We start from the raw sequence: 19,591 nt of genomic DNA on the forward strand, positions 1-19,591 counted from the left end.
ACAAACAATGGAGAGAATTAGTGACTCAGATCTTACATCCAAGTCTTTTATCTACCTCATACTGTGAGGACAGTGCAATTTAGAAAACCAGGAACAACAAAGGCTGGCAAGGATATAGTGAAAAAGGAACTTACTTAAACTGCTAATGGAAATGTAAAGTGGTCCAGCCACTTTGGAAAGCCATGTGGAGTTTCCTCAAAATACTAAAAATGGATCTACCATATGACCCAGCGATTCCACTCCTAGGAATTTATCTAAAGGACACAAAGACACTAATCTGAATGGAAACCTGCACTCCTACTTTTATTGCAGCAATAATTGCTAATAGCCAAGATATGGAAACAACCTAAATGCCCCAAAACAGATGAATGGATCAAGGAGATGTGGAATACTACTCAGGGATCAAAAAAGATACATTCATGCCATTTGCAGTACCATGGATGGAGCTGGAAGGGATTATACTAAGCGAAATAAGTCCAAAGGAATAAGAAAACATTGAATGGTTTCACTGAGAGGTGGAATACAGGGAAACCAAACAAAGGATCAGGAAAATGATAAAACTTGCAAGTTGACCATGGATCTGAGACATACAGCAGAGGAGGGGAAAGGAGAGGGGTTAAAACAGGGGAGGGAAGACCACAAGGGATGGTGAAGATGGATCACAGATGCCATGGTAGTAGGAGAATTATGTCAACAACACCTAAGGGGGGAAATAAAATACTGTCCAAAAATTAATGATGTAAGGAAATAATTTAAAAAAACTAAACAAGATGGGAATGGAAGGAATCTACCTTAATAAAGTTCCTATACTACAAACCAATAGCCAACATTATATTTAATGTTGAAATACTAAAAGCTTTCCCTTTATGATCAAGAACAAGATAAGGATGCCCACTGTTAGTGTTGTCATTTTTGGAGTTTGTGGATTTGGAGTGCAGGGTCCTTGGGTTCACCCTGGGAAAGGTTTCACCAGAGCTCCTGTTTCATCAACACACAGTGAGTTTCCCTACGAGTTTCTCCATGAGACAGAGACATTAGTTATATTTAAAGGGCAGGTTTATTAGGGAAGGGATAAAACAGTTAAAGACACTTGCATAGACACAGACAGGAAGAGCTGACCCAGAAGGGACAGGTTTGCTAAGAGAGGACTACATGGTTGCAGGCAGTCAGCCTTGACAGGTCACAGGCAGGCAAGAAGCTGCTGCCCTGCAGAGGGAGAGAGTTGGTGAGAAGAGGCACCTGAATAGTCAAAGATGGGCAGTGGGATTGCTGCCCCGGGCCTGTGCAGAGACTGCACTGATATAGTCTTCTGTTTGGGAGGGGCTCACTCCTTGTGATCTGTCAGTTGGTTGTTAATTTTGGATAGATATGTAGAATTTGAAAGGAACTGGAGATTCTACAACTGGCTCAGTCTCCATATCTTTACCTTTGGGGTCTGTTGAGCTCAATCTCCATATCTTGCCTAAGGATACTAGTGTCTACTGCACCGTGCCTCACCTGGGGATACTAGTTTCTGCAACAGTGTGGATGGCTATGCTAATCTCTTCTGCCCCCACTATTCTTGTCCTCCATCATTAGCATTCCTATTTAACTCAGTGTTAAGAGTTCTGGCTAGAGCAATCAGACTAACACAAGAAATAAAGGGAATTTAGGTCTTCCCTGGTGGCACAGGGGTTAAAGACAGCACTATCAAGCTATTGCCAGCCACTACAGCACAAGATATCAAGCTATCATCAGCCACTGCCACACAAGTTCGATCCCGGCTGGCCAGGGAGCAACCCACATGGTGCAGCAGACCTCTCCTGCCTTACCCGCTGCTCCCTCAACAGTGTATTTCAGTAGATCTCCTTTTTCTGCTCCCCACTCTCTCTGGTGAATCCTCTCACCACCAACCCCCCACCTCTGGCTTACACCCCAGTTCTTGTATGCATAAATATTTTTAAAAAGGGGGGTGTAGGGTAAGTGAAAAAGTATCAGGCTTTTCTGCCCTCCCGCCATTGGGATTGATGATGGATCTTTGTGGTCCTGAATGCATGCCTGATGGCAGGCACCTGGAGTAGGGTGTGGGCATGCATAGGTGGGCACACCTGGGCAGAGATGGGGCTTATAAGGGCAGCGTCACGGGGACGCCAGTGGGAGCAGAGCAAAAGAGCAGAGAACGAGGCTACGAGAGAATGCCAAATGCCGGTGAGCCCTGAAAAGAGTGAAGACTTGCTGGGGGCTGGGAGGGCTGGTGGGGTTGGGAGGCCTGCCAGCCTCCCGCCCCCACCACCACCCCACCACCACCTCCGGTACCTTTGCCTGCCGTGTACCTAGTAAATCCCAATAAAAGCCTGAAAAAGCCACCGAGGGATCCAGGACTCTCTCCTTCACCCGTCTGCTTGGATCATAGAGATCACTGTCCCTTCCTGGCACTACAGGGGGAAAGTGAAATTATCACTATTTTTAGACAATATGTTATATATAGAAAACCCTAAAGAATCCACTAAATCACTATTCAAAGCAATAAATTAATATAAGCAAAGTGGTAGTGTAACAGGGTGGTCCCCAGGAAAGGGGGAGGTTCCCTGCCCCACCCAAGGGAGGGTGGAGCTGAGCAGGAAGAGGAGAAGCTGGAGAAGAGACTGAGGAAGGAAGGAAGCAGGATGGAGCCAGGAGACCTGGAAGAGGCGCATGGAGCCTAGAGACACGTGAAGAAACTGCGCTTGTCTTTTGTTCGTGGACTGGGTGACACAGATGTGGGTGAGACCCGTGGGGAGGTGACCATGGCAGCTTTTATCTTGATGTTGATTTTGCTCTTTTCCTTCCGGGCTTGTCCAGTTGTTTGTGACCCTTTTTGGTGGGTCCCCACTGGAAGATGTTTTAGACTTGTGGCAGGCTTTGGGGCCTTGCTCTGGGCCGACCCCATATGGATGGAGTTTTACCCACGAGGGGACGGGTAACTTTGGGTGCTTCACTTAGAAACTAGACTCTTTGCCTTACCTGTATTGTTTCCTAGTTTTATTAAAGTTCCTTCCCATTAAAGTCTCCTATGTTTTGTGTTGATGCGGCGGATGGCAGAACCCATTTAGAATAGGCAGGTTTGTGGGTTTGGGCTGACCCTCTCCCTGTCCTATAACAGATTCTTTGCCTTACCTGTATTGTTTCCTAGTTTTATTAAAGTTCCTTCCCATTAAAGTCTCCTATGTTTTGTGTTGATGCGGCGGATGGCAGAACCCATTTAGAATAGGCAGGTTTGCGGGGTTTGGGCTGACCCTCTCCCTGTCCTATAACAGATTGTTACAAAATCAATGTACAGGGCCTCCCCGGTGGCGCAGCGGTTGAGCGCTGGGTTGCGAAGCTGCCCACAGCCTCCGTGGCGCCGGTTCGATCCCCGGCTGCTCCCCGGCCCCGGAGGAGGATCCCACATGGTGCGCAGACCTCTCCTGCCACCCGCTGCTCCCCTCAGCAGTGTGCTTCGGTCCTTCTGCCTGTTCTGCTCCCCGCTCTGGCTCTGGTGAATTCTCTCACCCTCCCGCGCTTCTGACTGTACCCAGTGCATGTATAAACAAAACAAACAAACAAATATAATAAATAAATAAATAAAAACATGCCTCTATAAAAAAAAAAACTATTTAAAAAAAAAAAACAAAATCAATGTACAAAAATTCATAGCGTTTTTAAATACAAAGAAAATAATTTCATTTTCAGCCATTCCAAAAAAAATCAAATATCTTGGAATCGACCTAAGTAGGTGAAGGACTTACACAATGAGAACAAGATATTATTCAAGAACTTAGTGATATGAGATGGAAGGACATCCCATGCTCACGGTTGGAAAGAATCAATATAATCGAAATGACTATCCTGCCTAAAGCATTATATAAATATAATGCATCCCCATCAAAATGCCAACAATAATTTTCAAAGTAACTGAATAAAAAAAGTACTGAAATTTATATGGACCCTTATACAAAAGGCCTAGAATAGCAAAAGCAATCCTGAGAAAAAAGGAGATGTTATGGCAGGAAGGGCACGGAACAGGTTCTCTGTGACCCGAGCAGATGGGGTAAAGGAGGAGTCCTAGAGAGTCCTGGAGCCCTCGGTGGCTTTTGCAGGCTTTTATTGGGATTTACCAGCTATACGACAGGCAGAGGTGCCGGGGGCATCACATTACCCGACTTCAAATTTACTATAAAGCAACTGTACTAAAAACAACATGGCATTAGCACAAAACTAGATACATTAGTGGAACAAAATCAAAAGCTCAGAAATAAATCCACATGTGTACTAACACTTAATTTATAATAAAGGAGTCACCACCGCACAATGGGGAAAGGAGAGTCTCTTTAATAAAAGGTACTGGGAAAATTGAAAAGCCACCAAAAAAATAATTAAGTTGGATCTCACTCTATTTCCGTGCACAAAAATAAAATTCCAAAGGATTAAAGATTGAGTTATAAGACCCTGTAGGGTAAAGAAAATGTCAGGCTTTTCTGCCCTTCCGCCATCAGGATAGATGATGGATCCTTGTCCTGAATGCATGCCTGATGGCGGGCACCTGGAATAGGGTGTGGGCATACGTAGATGGGATTCAGCTGAGCTAAGACTGTGCTTTTTAAGGGCGGCGTCACGGAGACGCCAGCAGCAGAAGAAGAAGCCGAAGCCGAAAGAGAAGCCGAGAGAGAAGCAGAAAAGCAGAAAAGCAGAAAAGCAGCAGCAGAAGTAGAGAACGCCAGAGAGCCCAGATAGAGTGAGGATTTGCTGGGGGCTGGGAGGCCTGGCAGCCTCCCAGCCCCCCACCCAGCACCCCTGACTGCCATATGCCTGGTGAACCCCAATAAAAGACCTGCAAAAACCCACTAAAGACTCTGACTCCTCCTTTACCCGGTCTGCATGGGATCAGAAAACCTGCACTGTGTCCTGTTCCTGCCCTACAGACCCTCAACCACATCAGTGATCTGTTTCATGACATCAATGATAATGATGTTTTTAGAGACTTGGCCCCCCATGGCAAGGAAAATAAAAGCAAAATGGAACAATTGGGTTTATGTCAAAGAAAAATTGGGATCACCTCTACATGGCAAAAGAAAATATAAGGTTAGGGTCTCCCTGCTGGCCTAGGGATTAAGTCTTAGCACTATTAGCACTATGCCAGCCTGAGTTCAACCCCCAGCCAGGGAGCTAACCCACATGTGATGCAGCAGACCTCTCCTGTCTCACTCGCTGTTCCTGTTATCAGGGTCTTTCAGTCAATCCACTTATTCTGCTCCCCACTCTGTCGCTGGTGAATCCTCTCACCCCCTGCACCTCTGGCTTACACCCCGGTTCTTTTATGCAAAAATAAGTAAAAGAATATAAAATTAAAAGACCCTCAACAAGTATTGGAGAGATGCAGAGAAATAGGAACTCTACTGTTGGTGGGAATGTATGCTGGTACAGCTATTATGAAAAGAGATCTGGGTCTACCTGAAAATCAAAAAACGGAAATACTGTGTGACCCAGCAATACCAACTCTGGGCATCTATGTGAAGAATAAAAACCATTAACAAAAAGAACTAGGGCCTCCCTGGTGGCACAAGGGGTTAAGCACAGCACTATGAACACATCCGCAGCTTCTGCAGCACGAGATTGATCCTCAGCTGGCCAGGGAGCAACCCACATGGTGCAGCAGACCTCTCCTGTCCCACCCGCTTCTCCCCTCAGCAGTGTTTTCAGTCAATCTGCCTGTTCTGCTCCCCACTCTGTCTCTGGTGAATCCTCTCACACCTTCCCACACCTATGACCTGTACCCCAGTTCTTGTATGCATAAATAAATCTTTTTTTTTAAAAAGGAACTATATACTTTACAATGTTTATTGCAGCACTATTCACACTGAGACATGGAAGCAGTGTAATTAACGATCATCAGAGAACTGGATCAAGATGATGCGGTACATTGGAACTATGAAATGCTATTCAACCTTAAGGAAAGATGAAATGCTGCCATTTATAGTAAAATGAAAGGAGTTTGAGGGAAGTATGTGTAGTAAAGGAAGTCAGAATCACAAAGACAAATACTGGACATTAACATAGTGGACAATTTGACAGAGTAAAACGCCTACAAAAACTAATAGGTGTTAATAAATAAAGGGAGGGTTTTGAGGTTAAAGGGAAGGGTGAGGGAGAAAGGGACAAGGAGACATAAGGGATGTGATGGGGGAAAAAGAGATCCACTTTAGTATCACAAACACAAATAGTTTGAAAGGGAAAATATAAAGATATTCCATTTTATTAGTTCCCTGGGACAAATAATCACAACCAGGAGACAGAAAGCAATGGAAATTTATTCTCTTGCAGTTCTGAAAACCACAAGTCCAAAATAAAGGTGCCAGTCAGCCTAGTTTCTTCTGGAGCTGAGGGAAAATTGATCCCTTGCTTCTTAGCATCTGGTTTCTGGGTTTCATAGTGTCCGGTGCATCACTCCAGTCTCTGACTCAATCTGCAGGTTGCCTTTTTCTTTGTGTGTCTCTCAAATACCCTCTCCTCTCTTTTCTCTTATAAGGAGATTGGATTTAAGGTTCTTATTGAATTTAAGGTCCATCCTAACACTAGTGTTGTTTCATCGCAAGTATCTTTTCTTTTAATTTTTTTAAAAGTTTATTTATGCATACAAGAGCTAGGGTGTAGGCCAGAAATGCAGTGGGGGGAGGGAGGGCAGGTGGGGAGTGAAAGGATTCACCAGACACAGAGTTGGGAGCAGAACAGGTAGATCTACTGAAATATACTACTGAAGGGAGCAGCGGGTGAGACAGGAAAAGTCTGTTGCCCCATGTTGGTCACCTCCCTGGCTGGGGATTGAACTCGTGCTGCAGTGGCTGCGGATAGCTTCATAGTGCTGTGTCTTAACCCCTTGCACCACCAGGGAGGGCCCCTCATTTCAAGCATCTTAATTACATCTGCAGCAAAGACCCTATTTCCAAAAGAGGTCACATTCACAAGTATCAAAGTTTAGAATGTAGACCTATATTTCAGTAGTCACTATTCAACTCACTACACATGCAAGTAGTAAAGACAGCTGGGGTAGATGGGCTAATAGCAGACAAAGTAAACCTTAAGTAAAAAATTGTTCCAGAAGTCAAAGACATCAATAAGAAGATCAATCCGTGAAGCTACAACAATTGTAAATATATATACACCTAATAGCAGAGTCCTAAAATAAATGATAACAAAAATGAAGGTTTAAATCGTTACATAATAATAGTTGCCATTCAGTAATGACAATTCAATATAATGTGGTGATATGCTGTTTCAGTAATGGATAGAACTATCACATAGAAGATCAATAAAGAAATAAAAGACTCAAACAAAATCATAAGCTAACTACACCCTAAAGGCACATATAGAAAACCCGACCCAGCAATAGAATGCACATTATTCTCAATGGCACATGGAAATTTCTCCAGGACTGACCACATGTTAGGTGACAGAATAAGACTCAGTAAAATTTAAAAGACTGAATTCATACAAAACATTTTATCTGGAAAGGAAAATTGGAAAATTCACAAATATGTGGAAAGCAAACAACCTCTGGTTAAAAAAAGAAATCAAAAGGAAGGTTAGCAAGTAATTTAAGGTGAATGTAAACAAATCCAACATAGCAGAACTCATTCAATACAGTGAAAGAAAGCAATGCTGAAAGAGAAATGCGTAGTTTAAAATGCTAAGACTTGGGCCTCCCCAGTGGCGCAGCGGTTGAGCGCTGGGTTGCGAAGCTGCCCGCAGCCTCTGCAGCGCCGGTTCGATCCCCAGCTGTTCCCCGGCCACCTGAGGAGGGTCCCACATGGCGCCCAGACCTCTCCTGCCGCCCGCTGCTCCCCTCAGCAGTGTACTTCAGTCCTTCTGCCTGCTCTGCTCCCTGCTCTGGCTCTGGTGAATTCTCTCACCCTCCCGTGCTTCTGACTGTACCCAGTGCTTGTATAAATAAATAAAATAAAATAAGTAAATAAATCTTTAAAAAAAAAATAATAAAAAAAAAAAATAAAATGCTAAGACTTAAAAAAGAAGAAACATTACAAATCTTTAACCTAATCGTATGCCTTAAGGAATTATGAAAAGAAGAGCAACTGTAGCAGAAGGAAGGAAATAATAAAGATTAGAGAGAAATGAAATAGAAAACAGTAGAATTAATGAAAACAAAAGTTGCTTCTTTGAAAATATCAAACAAACCTTTAGCTAGACCAAGACAAAAGATGCAAATTAGTACAAACAGATTTAATATGAGGTCATTACTGCAAATCTTATAAAAATAAAAGGGATTAGAGACTACTGTTAACAATTGTATATCAACAAATTAGACAACCTAAATGAAATGGACAAACTCCTAGAAAAAGATGCTAACGAAATTCAAAAAAAGAAAAAGAAAATTTTGAAGAGAACTGTAACATTGAATAAAATACTTATTCCCCTAAAAACCCAGGACCAGAAGTCTTCACTGGTGAATTCTACCATTTAGGGAGGAGTGCTCCTCAAACTCCTCCAAAAAATAAGAGAAAGCACCTCCTAACTCATTCTATGATACAAACATTACCCTGATACCAGTATCAGAGAAAGACAACAAAAGAAAGTTGAGACTCCACCCAGAGTAATACCCTTTGATTAACTCAGTCACTTAATTAAAGAACTTAATTACATCTGCAAAATCACTTTTACCCTATAATGTAACATAGTCACAGAGATGATTTTCCATTACAGTCACTTGTCTCCCCTCAAACTCAAAGGTGTATACACACCTTATAAAAAGGTGTATATAATAGGGGGAGGAATCTTGAGAAAGAAGGTACACCTTAGGATTCTGCCTACCATGCATCGTGATCTTTGATGATGCACAAAAAGATATTGCCTTTACCTGTGTTTGGGTCTCATGACCACCATTCCCACCCCACCGCCCAACCTGGAGGATCATAACCCATTAGTCACACAAGTGTGTAACTCACAGAAGGTAAGTTTGGAAATATAACTAAGAGCTTTTTTTTTTTTCAACTTAAATGAGTCGCCTTGCTTAAGAACTGATTTTAACACATCCTTGCAGTGTTTCACATAATCACTCCACACTTGTTTTCTATTAGTACATTTATTTGTAAGCAAGCTATTTGGGAATTAACAGAGCATGGTGTTTTCACAGATGTCAAGGTGGCCAAAAATATTCCTTTTACCAATGACATATGATCAGAAAAGTTGCATCTTTGCATGAAGGGGAATTATATTGAATTAAGAGAATTTTGAGTCAACTCTTTCTTTTGGAACTCATCTAATTTATTTTGCTTTTTGTCTGTCTTTATGTCATTCTATACAAATTGTGTCTTTATGTCCTTCTTACAGTTTGTCTTTGTCTTTCCCCTGGGGAAGGAGGAAGAGAGGAAGCATCAACTTTATGTTCCTCCTCTTGGGTTACAACCTGTAAATTAATCCTCTCCATAGGAAAGTACTCCCAAATGACTCCAGTTACCTTGGAGGAAGCAGGGCAAATTTATCTCCCTATTATGGATACTACTTGGCTGCCATACCTGAACCTAATAAACATAAATTAACCTTGAGGGAAGCTTTTCACAGATTTTTGCTCAAGACTCCAGTGACATATCTAAACAATACAGATTAGGAGTGGCTGGGGAACACAAACTCATCTGCCCCCTCGATAACCTCTTAAGCCTTCAATCAGTTCAACTTGCTTCTTCCCTAGGGCTTCACTTGTGTGCTTCTCCGATCCAATACAACTTTTTACCTATTACTTGAGCAAGTCTTAATTTTAACTCCTTTTCTCAGCTTGAGGTCTCTGGCCTCAATTCCTTGGATTTAGTGCTCCTTCCAGAGAAATCAATCAGTTGGAAATCAGATGGTTAGTGCTAAGGCGGGTCTTTGTTAATGTGAGGGATTATTAGTGTTAAAATTAGGGCTACAATTAGTGCAATTGTTGTAGGACAGGGAGAGGGGCAGCCCAAACCCCGCAAACCTGCCTATTCTAAATGGGTTCTGCCATCCCCCGCATCAACACAAAACATAGGAGACTTTAATGAAAAGGAACTTTAATAAAACTAGGAAACAATACAGGAAAGGCAAAGAATCTAGTTTCTAAATCAAGCACCCAAAGTTACCCATCCCCTGGTGGGTAAAAGTCCATCCAAATGGGATTGGCCCAGAGCAAGGCCCCAAGGCCTGCTACAAGTCTAAAGCATCTTCCAGTGGGGACCCACAGAAAAGGGTCACAAACAACCGGACAAGCCCGGAAGGAAAAGAGCAAAATCAATATCAAGATAAAAGCTGCCATGGTCACCTCCCCACGGGTCTCACCCACATCTGTGTCACCCAGTCCACGACCAAAAGACAAGCGCAGTTTCTTCACGTGTCTCTAGGCTCCATGCGCCTCCTCCAGGTCTCCTGGCTCCATCCTGCTTCCTTCCTCAGTCTCTTCTTCAGCTTCTCCTCTTCCTGCTCAGCTCCACCCTCCCTTGGGTGGGGCAGGGAACCTCCCCCTTTCCTGGGGACCACCCTGTTACACAATGACAGTATTAGAATTGAGGAGCTGAAGATCACAGTGAATTACTAATAAATAATTTGGTGACAATCACATTTTTTTATAACACTCCAGATAGTACTACAATCTTTTTTTTAATTAAATGTAACCTGGGCCTCCCCTGGTGGCGCAGCGGTTGAGCGCTGGGCTGCGGGGCTGCCCGCAGACTCTACAGCGCCGGTTTGTTTCGCGGCCTCTGCCAGCAAGGGTCCCACCAAAAAAAAAAAAAAATTAAATGTAACCTATAATTTATGTTTTATTAAGTATGTGTCTTTGGATTTTTAGTTCTGACATTCTCTGTAACCATAAAACTAATTTCTATTAGGTTTCTAACTAATTTCTCTTGATTATTTGCCATATAATTGAGGAAGATAAGGATATGGAGTGTATCCTATTACATATGGAATTTTTTGCTTTATTCAAATTAACGAAAAAAGTCAGAAACATTACTATGAGATTTAATTCTCCCTAAAGACACTCAAGAAGGGCCTCCCTGGTGGCGCAGGGGTTAGAGACAGCACTATCAAGCTATACCCAGCCATTGCAGCACAAGTTCGATCCCTGGTGTAGGGTAAGGAAAAAGTTTCAGGCTTTTCTGCCCTCCCACCATTAGGATAAATGAGGGAACCCTGTGGTCCTGAATGCATGCCTGATGGCGGGCACCTGAAGTGGGTACACCTGGGCTGAGAGACTGAGTTTATAAGGTCAGCGTCAGGGGGACACCAGCAGAAGCCAAGAACGAACAGAAGCCGAGAGAGCCCAGATAGAGTGAGGACTTGCTGGGGGCTGGGAGGTCTGCCAACCTCCTGGCCCCCCAGCACCCCTGCCTGCTATATGCCCAGTAAATCTAAATAAAAGACCTGCAAAAGCCACTGAGGACTCTGACTCCTCCTTTACCCGGTCTACTGGATCAGAAAACCTGCTCAGTGGCCTGTCCTGCCCCTACACTGGCCACCCGGGAGCAACCCACATGGCACAGCAGACCTTTGCTGCCTTGCCCCACTGCTCCCCTCAGCAGTGTATTTCAGTAGATCTGCCTGCTTTGCTCCCCACTGTCTCTGGTGAATCCTCTCACCACCACCCCCATCGCTGGCTTACACCACAGTTCTTGCATGCATAAATAAATCTTTAGGAAAAAGAAGAACCTCAAGGAGTCCACATAAAAGAATTATACTCTGATCTCACGTTAAACTTAATATAAATACAAATGGATAGACACAGAAATGTGTGTGTGTGTATTCTAATACTTAGGAGTTATCAGTTAAGAGGGCTTAAATAATACCCAGTAACAACGAACACGCCTAGTGAACAGATCTTAGTGTGTAAATACCTTTCCTTAACAAAGGAACCAGAGTATATTACACAAAATTTGTGAAGATGTGTTCCTATTTAAAATTTGTCTTCCATTATATCTTAGAATGTTTTGGCCTTTCTTTAGCTATATATCTTTTCATATGACTTCTTTGCAGTTAACTTTGTGTTGGTTTTTTTTTTAAAGATTTATTTATACATACAAGAACTGGGGTACAGGCCAGAGTTTTGGAGAGTGAGAGAATTCACCAGAGACAGAGTGGGGAACAGAACAGGCAGATTGAAATACACTGCTTAGGGGAGCAGCGAGCGAGTCAGGAGAGGTCTGCTGTGCCATGTGGGTCACCTCCCTGGTCGGGTATCGAACTTGTGCCATTGTGGCTGCAGTGAGCTTCATAGGTTGCATCTTAACCCCTTGCGCCACCAAGGAGGCCCCTAACTTTGTTCTTTTAAAAGACTTTTCACTATTTAATAAATAATAAACGTTTATTGTGACAATTACACAAGAGAAGTGCAAAGAAAAACCAATTTCTCAATGGTTTCTGAAAGCTTAAAACTTCAACTTATTTAAAATATTCAGGGGCCTCCCTGGTGGCACAGGTGTTAAAGACAGCACTATTGCCAGCTACTGCAACATGAATTCAATCCCTGGCCAGCCAGGGAGTTAACCCACATGGTGCAGGAGACGTCTTCTGTCTTGCCCACTGCTCCCCTCAATAGTGTATTTCAGTCAATCCACCTGCTCTGTTCCTCACTCTGGTGAATCCTCTCACCCACCACACCTCTGGCCTGTACCACGGTTCTTGTATGCATAAATAAATAAATCTTAAAAAAAAGACATTAATAAATATATCAATAGGCAAACATGAGCAGTAAGATTTGCTAATTTTGAATGGTTTTTTGGAACCTTTTAATATTTTCTATTAGTTTCCTGTTGTTGCATAACAAATTACCACAAATTTAGCAGCTTAAAACAACACATTTGTTATTTAGCAATTTATAAGGTTGGGAGTTTACGTACAGCTAGTTGAATCTTCTACTCAGGATCTCAGAGCCTGGCCACAGCTAACAGTCAGGCTGTGATCTCATCTGAAGACCTGACTGGGAAGAATCTGCTATCAAGCTTGTTGGCCTATTTCCCTGCAATTGTAGGACTAAGAAACTATGTTTTCCTAGTGGATCCCAATAGTTCCTTGCTATGGAGACCTCTTCAAGGGCAGTTCATATGACTCTGCCTCTTCAAGGCATGCAGGAGAGAAGGAGTCTCTAGCTCTAGTCTGTTAATCTTAAATCATATAACCCAATAATCATAGGAGTGTTGACATCACATCACTTTTTCTGTATTCTATTGGTTAGACACAGCTCCCACTTACAATTAAGGGGAAAGGACTATACAAAGGCATAGATTACAGGAGGAAGAGATCATTGGAGGTTATGTTAAGGTCTGAGTTATTTCCTCATGTAAATTTGAACCAATACTTTTTATTTTAAGGAAGAATATGAATGTTTGTCTAACAAAAAGGAAACCTGGACACCTTCCACCCCAATCATCTCATTTATAAACAAGGAATTGAAGCTTGGAAAAGAGTAAATGATTTTTCTAAATTTGGTGGATGAGTTCAGAGCTGGTTTTGATCCCAAGGTTAGCTTGCTTTCTATGCACTGTGATGCCTGTCAAGTAATTTATTTTACTTTATGTTTTTGCTCTAAGGTTAAGTAAAATGAAATATATATGTATTTATTGGACCAGGCAGAAGGCAGGTAAGGCATTATAAAGAATGTTATATATAAATTGTCAAGTATAAATTGTCAAGCATGGCAACCAGAGTAAATATTTGTGTACTCAGGAGCAAAAGTCACTGAGTGAAAGAGAATTACTTATGTTCAGGGGAGATTCTTACACTATTTGATTTAATCATCCCAACCATAATGCAACAATTAATATTCTGCTGATGAAAAACAAAACAGGCTGAGGAAAGGTAATGAGTTATTCTCAATACTGGCAATCATCAAGTTGTAATGATCAAATAAATTGCTCACTTTAGGCCCATCACATTTCCCTGTCATTAATTTATATCTTTAATTTAGAATCCTGTAAATTATTTTAGTCTATACGAACCCTTACCTTTTCCCTGTAGCCTGTTGAAGTCTCACCACTCCTGGCATCTATGGATGATAGCAGAACATACACTTTTTAAAGATTTATTTATTTTTACAAGAACGGGAGTACAGGCCAGATGTGCAGGAGGGTGAGAGGAGTCACCAGAGACAGAGCGGGGAACAGAATAGGCAGACTGATGAAATGCACTGCTGAGGAGAGCAGCGGGCAAGACAGGAGAGGTCTGCTGTACCATGTGGGTATCTCACTGGCCGACCTGGCTCCAACCCACGCTGCAGAGGCTGCGGATAGCTTCACAGCGCAGCACCCAACTGCCTGCACCACCAGGGGAGGCCCAGAACATAATTTTTTTTAAGATTTATTTACCCATACAAGAACTGGGGCACAGGTCAGAGATGGGGGGAGGTGAGAGGACTCACCAGAGTCAAAGTGGGGAACAGAACAGGCAGACTGATGAAATATACTGCTGAGGGGAGCAGCGGGCGAGTCAGGAGAGGTTTGCTGTGCCATGTGGGTCACCACCCTGGCGGGGGGATCAAACTCCTGCTGCAGTGGCTGCAGATAGCTTCACAGTGCTGTCTTAACTCCTTGCGCCACCAAAGAGGCCCCCATAATAAATTTTTTAACTCCTTCAGATATGTTACCTCGGGCTTTAATCATGTGGGCATAAGGAAGTCTAGGAGAACCTATTTCAAAAATGGTTTGTTGTCTGTACATTAGGTGACTGTAAATTCCCGTTAAGTCTATGAAGCCAGAACATAAATGAACCATAAACAGACTTAAGAATTGTTTTAATCCCAGTTCCTATTCTTGATCTTCTCACTTATTTTCGATATGTCTTCTTACTTAAGGCATGCGTTGGCTACTAAAAGGATTTACAGAGAGATTTAAAGCAAACTATCAATGTCCTGACGTTGAATCTTACAGCCTTTGGAGGCAACACAACTTCCCGGGGAATGTAGGATACTTTCAGTAAGTAGTGCATTCTCCAAACCTATCTCTGGCATTAACACCCCCAAATCTTGGATTAAGTGTACCTCAATCCAAGGCACACTTCCTGAGTGCCAAACCCGGTAGTTTACGGGAAGGATTTACCGAGACCCTCCCCGGTGCGCAATAGCTCAAGGTCACCCGGGCACGTGCCCGCCCCGAGACCTGAGCGTGTTGCAAGGCCCAGCTCCTTTTCCGAAGTCGGAGGCCGCTCTTGCCCCATTCTTGGGGTGCACCCGGCAGACTACGACCGGTCAGGAGACCCCTCGCAGTCAGCCGTGTGGAGGAGCTTGGAACCCCGCCTCTGGAAGGTTCCTGAGTGGCTGGCGGCGGGGGCGGCTCCGGAGAAGGCGGGGCGGAGCCGGCGGCGTCCAGCGGGCTGGGCTACGCCGCCCGGGGCCGCTCGGCCGCACCCGTTGGCTGAAGCCGCGCTCCGTCCGGCCGCAAACGCTCGGGTGGAGGGTCCGCCGCGACGTCGCGCCGGCTCTCGCCGGATAGCAGAGTGGCGGTCCCCTTGCCGCCCTAGCCCGCTTGCCTGCTGGCTGGGCGCCCGCCGCAGTACCCGAGCGTCGCGCTCCCCGGGCTATGCAGAGCTTAGCCATGGACCTGCGGATGCTCTCCCGGGAGCTCTCCCTCTACCTGGAGCACCAAGTCCGGGTTGGATTCTTCGGTTCGGGAGTGGGCTTATCCCTGATCCTAGGCTTCAGCGTCGCTTATGCCTGCTACTACCTGAGCAGCATTGCCAAGGTGAGCCGGGGGGTGGAGCGGGCGCCAAGGCGCTGGGCCGCGGGCGGCTTTGCCAGGAGCGATAGCAGCGAGCGAAACCGGGCTGGGCAGTTGGCAATGATTGGGGCGCTCTTGAGGGCGACCTTAGTGCTCCAGAGTTGTTGACCTTTGCCGGCATCTGATGGACACCCTTGGAGCGCGCGCGGGAAAGCTGACCAGCCCCTGACTTACTGCCCGTGGGTCGGGTCCGGGTCCTTGAACCGCAGCTCAAAAACCCCAATTTCTCCGCGCGAGTGGCGCTGCCCTGCCACCGTTCGCTAATGCAACAGTGCTGCTCGGCAGTGCTGTAGCACTTTTCCGAATGGTTCCCTTATCTCAACTCTCATCTTCCTCTCCAGCGGGCTGATGAAGTAAACACTTCTTAAGTCCACTGTGATTGTGATTTGCCTTAGGCTTCCAAAAGGAAATGTAACCCAACGGGTTACGCGCGCGATGGGGACAAGTTTGTGCTCATTTGTCGTTTATGGTTAGCAGAAACTTTGCTCTGTTCTGGATCCTTCACTAATGCTGTTTTTCCCAAACAGAAGCCCCAGTTAGTGACGGGGGGTGAGAGTTTCAACCGCTTCCTTCAGGACCACTGTCCGGTGGTGACCGAAACATACTACCCGACAGTCTGGTGCTGGGAGAGTCGAGGACAGACACTGCTGAGACCTTTCATCACGTCTAAGCCCCCGGTGCAGTACAGGAAGTAAGTACATTGACATTTTCAGTCATTTCTTCAAAGCCACAGTATTTTGGATACTCCCAGTTCTCGGTTAATAGAAACCTCTGGTTTAGTAAGTATATAAAAAAGAAAGGGGACGTGAAAGTGGAAGATACAGCTCCCTTATCCAGCTGAAAGAAAATATTCAGGCATTGATTTTCCCTGTTTTACATACCGCCCACCCCCACCCCCACCTCCACCCTGTGTCCTGATGTAAAATGTTTATTACTGGGATGAGGGGAGTGTTTGGGAGTTACTGTTTGCCAATTTGTCATGCATTGACCCCAGGACCAAAATCCTTTGATGATGTGCACCAGTTCATGAATGGTGGTGGTGGGGACCAGAAGAATACCAATGAATTTGGATTTTGTGTAATGGAACTCTAAAGTCTTCATATTGATAAGCAGATAGGTTTTTGATGATCGTGTCCTTGAAATGCTTAAAATATGACCCAGAATATCAGTAACCAAGAAATTTAAATGGTGCCTATTATTAATTTCCCTGAGTCATCTAGTCTTTCTGGAATCCCTTTTGTTGCCTAGATTTTGTTTGGGAAAAATGTATAGCTTCATAGATACTGTGTGAGAAGTACTTTAAAATGTTAAGGAAGCAAATGTTGTAATACACTTTACAAAGTGAGGGACTGCATGAATAGAGAGCAAGATCAGCGATAGGTCAGCGTTTTACTTATTCATAATTCTCTGTTGAATTATTTGGGTGACCTCAATCAAATAGGGGTTAACTGCTGGGTATTTTAGAGATATAAGGAAATGATTAAATAAGCATTTGAAGTATTTGGAAGTTCATTTTTATATATTATCTTTTACTGAAGTTGCTGGAAATATTTTATGGTGCTGATCTTCATAAAGTTTCTATAATAAAAGTGAAATAAGTACATGTGTTAGTGAACATCAAAAAAAGTTATTTTGAGATGATCAAATGTCATAAATTTATAGAATTGAGACATTAATGTTAAGATATGACTTAGAACACTTAGTATGTAATGTCTTTTGAATTATTTCTTTCAGTGAACTTATTAAAACTGCAGATGGAGGACAGATTTCACTGGACTGGTTTGATAACGATAACAATAAGTGTTATATGGATGCCAGCACTAGACCTACTATCTTACTGTTGCCTGGCCTCACTGGAACAAGCAAGGAATCATATATCCTTCATATGATCCATCTTAGTGAAGAATTGGGATACAGGTACCAGTAAAAGATTTTTTTCATTTTTCACTTAATTTATTCTATTTTTAAAATTTATTTATTTATGCATACAAGAACTGGGGTACAGGCCAGAAGCATGGGGGCTGGGAGGACGCACCAGAGACAGAGGGAGGAACAGAACAGACAGATTGGCTTATATACACTGCTGAGGGGAGCAGCGGGCAAGTCAGGAGAGTTCTGCTGTACCATGTGAGTTGCTCCCTAGCCTGCAATTGAACTCATGTTGCAGTGGTTGCAGATTGCTTCGTAGGTTGTGTCTTAACCCCTTGCACCACCAGGGAGGCCTACTTAATTTATTCTAAATGAAGCACAAATATATCTATTTTTTTAAAGGTTTATTTATGCATACAAGAGCGGGGGTGCAGACCAGAGTTGCAAGGAGTAAGAGGTTTCATCAGAGACAGAATAGGGAGCAGATAAAGCAGGTCTACTGAAACACACTCCTGAAGGGAGCAATGGGTGAAACAGGAGAGGTCTGCTGCACCATGTGGATTAAGTCCCTGGCTGGGGATCGAACTTGTGCTACAGTGGTTGTGGATTGCTTTATAGTGCTGCGTTTTAACCCCTTGTGCCACCAGGGAGGCCCCATATCTATGTTTTTAGGAAATACTTATTATTTATTGCATGGCTTAAGCAATTCCTTAAATAATTTTTCTCTGCTTCCTTCTTTTCCTCTTTTTCAGATAGAGACATATTAAATCATCTGACAGGAGATGGCACTTAGTATAATAGACACTTAGCGTATTTTGAGTGAATGAATGAATGAAATTAACATCACCTAGGAATTAAGAAAAGAGCCAGGTCTGAAAAGCAGTGGACCCCATTGGAGGCCCCATTAGGCTACGGAGAACACTCATTTCAAACCCCTGAGAGAGTACAGTGGCTTCCGTGTCACACATGTGACACTCTCGGGCCCTGGATCCATTAATTTTTCTCTCATCAACTTATATCCCAAATATAGCAAAATATTCATAATCAGCTTGGAGGTCATCCTTATTTTTCCAAAAGTGACTTGTGCCTCTTCTGTCCACCTGAGTTTGCAGGTGCACATGGCCAGTGTCCAGTTGATGATGCCACAGCATTTTTGAGTAACCATTATTCAACTCAGGCACCAGCTAGAAATTTTTTTTTTTTTTTGGCAATTCAATTGACTTAGCAACTTTAAATTTCAAGTTTACTTCTAGAATCTTTAAGCAGGGTCATTGCAAAAGATACTGCTTTTTCGTGCTTCAGTCCTTTTTATTTATTTATTTATTTTTGTTTAAAGATTTATTTATTAATGCATACACGAACTGGGGTACAGGCCAGAGGTGTGGGGAGTGAGAAAATTTACCAGAGACAGAGTGGAGAGCGGAACAGGCGGATTGACTGAAATACACTGCTGAGGGGAGCAGCAGGCCAGCAGGAGAGGTTTGCTGTGCCATGTGGGTCAGCTCCCTGGCCGGGGATCGAACTTGTGCTGCAGTAGTTGCAGATAGCTTCATAGTACTGCTGCTTAACCCTTTGTGCCACCAGGGAGGTTTCCCAGTCTTTTTTAATTGATGGCAATTATTATAATGGAACACTGATTTGCATTTAAAATAGAGTTGTATTATTTCCTGAACTTGAACACTTGTTTGAAAAATTTTTTGAGTTATAGGTTGAGTTTACATTACCAAAAATAGATATAAAAAGGAAAATGCTTTAATATTTAATTCAATTTTCACACGTTAACTTTGGTCTTTTACAGATAAGGCCTATTTTTTCAATGAAATGAACTTTTCAAAACTATGATACAGTGTTCCAGAATTATGGTTCCAATGAAATTTTCACTAAGCAATAATAAGAATTCATCATTATTGCATGTTTAAGCACCTTCCATGTAAGATGTAGACTTGTTCTAATTTTTTGTAATTCAGCAGTGCTCAGGAAGTATAGACCAA

General features: G+C 43.3%; 1 protein-coding gene across 1 annotated transcript in view; it reads left to right on the plus strand.

The window, feature by feature from the left end:
- The first annotated feature begins 15,455 nt into the window (after window positions 1-15,455).
- The window catches only part of ABHD3 (abhydrolase domain containing 3, phospholipase), a 46,739-nt gene continuing 42,603 nt past the window's right edge, over window positions 15,456-19,591 (plus strand). The window contains exons 1-3 of the mRNA XM_037509727.1: window positions 15,456-15,695; window positions 16,259-16,422; window positions 17,466-17,648. Coding sequence (XP_037365624.1) covers window positions 15,534-15,695; window positions 16,259-16,422; window positions 17,466-17,648 — 509 coding nt within the window. The 5' untranslated portion in view covers window positions 15,456-15,533. The remainder of the gene's footprint in view (window positions 15,696-16,258; window positions 16,423-17,465; window positions 17,649-19,591) is intronic.

Source organism: Talpa occidentalis, unplaced genomic scaffold (genome assembly GCF_014898055.3).
Source record: "Talpa occidentalis isolate TD23 unplaced genomic scaffold, MPIMG_talOcc4v2.1 talOcc4.13, whole genome shotgun sequence".
NCBI classification, from domain to species: domain Eukaryota; kingdom Metazoa; phylum Chordata; class Mammalia; order Eulipotyphla; family Talpidae; genus Talpa; species Talpa occidentalis.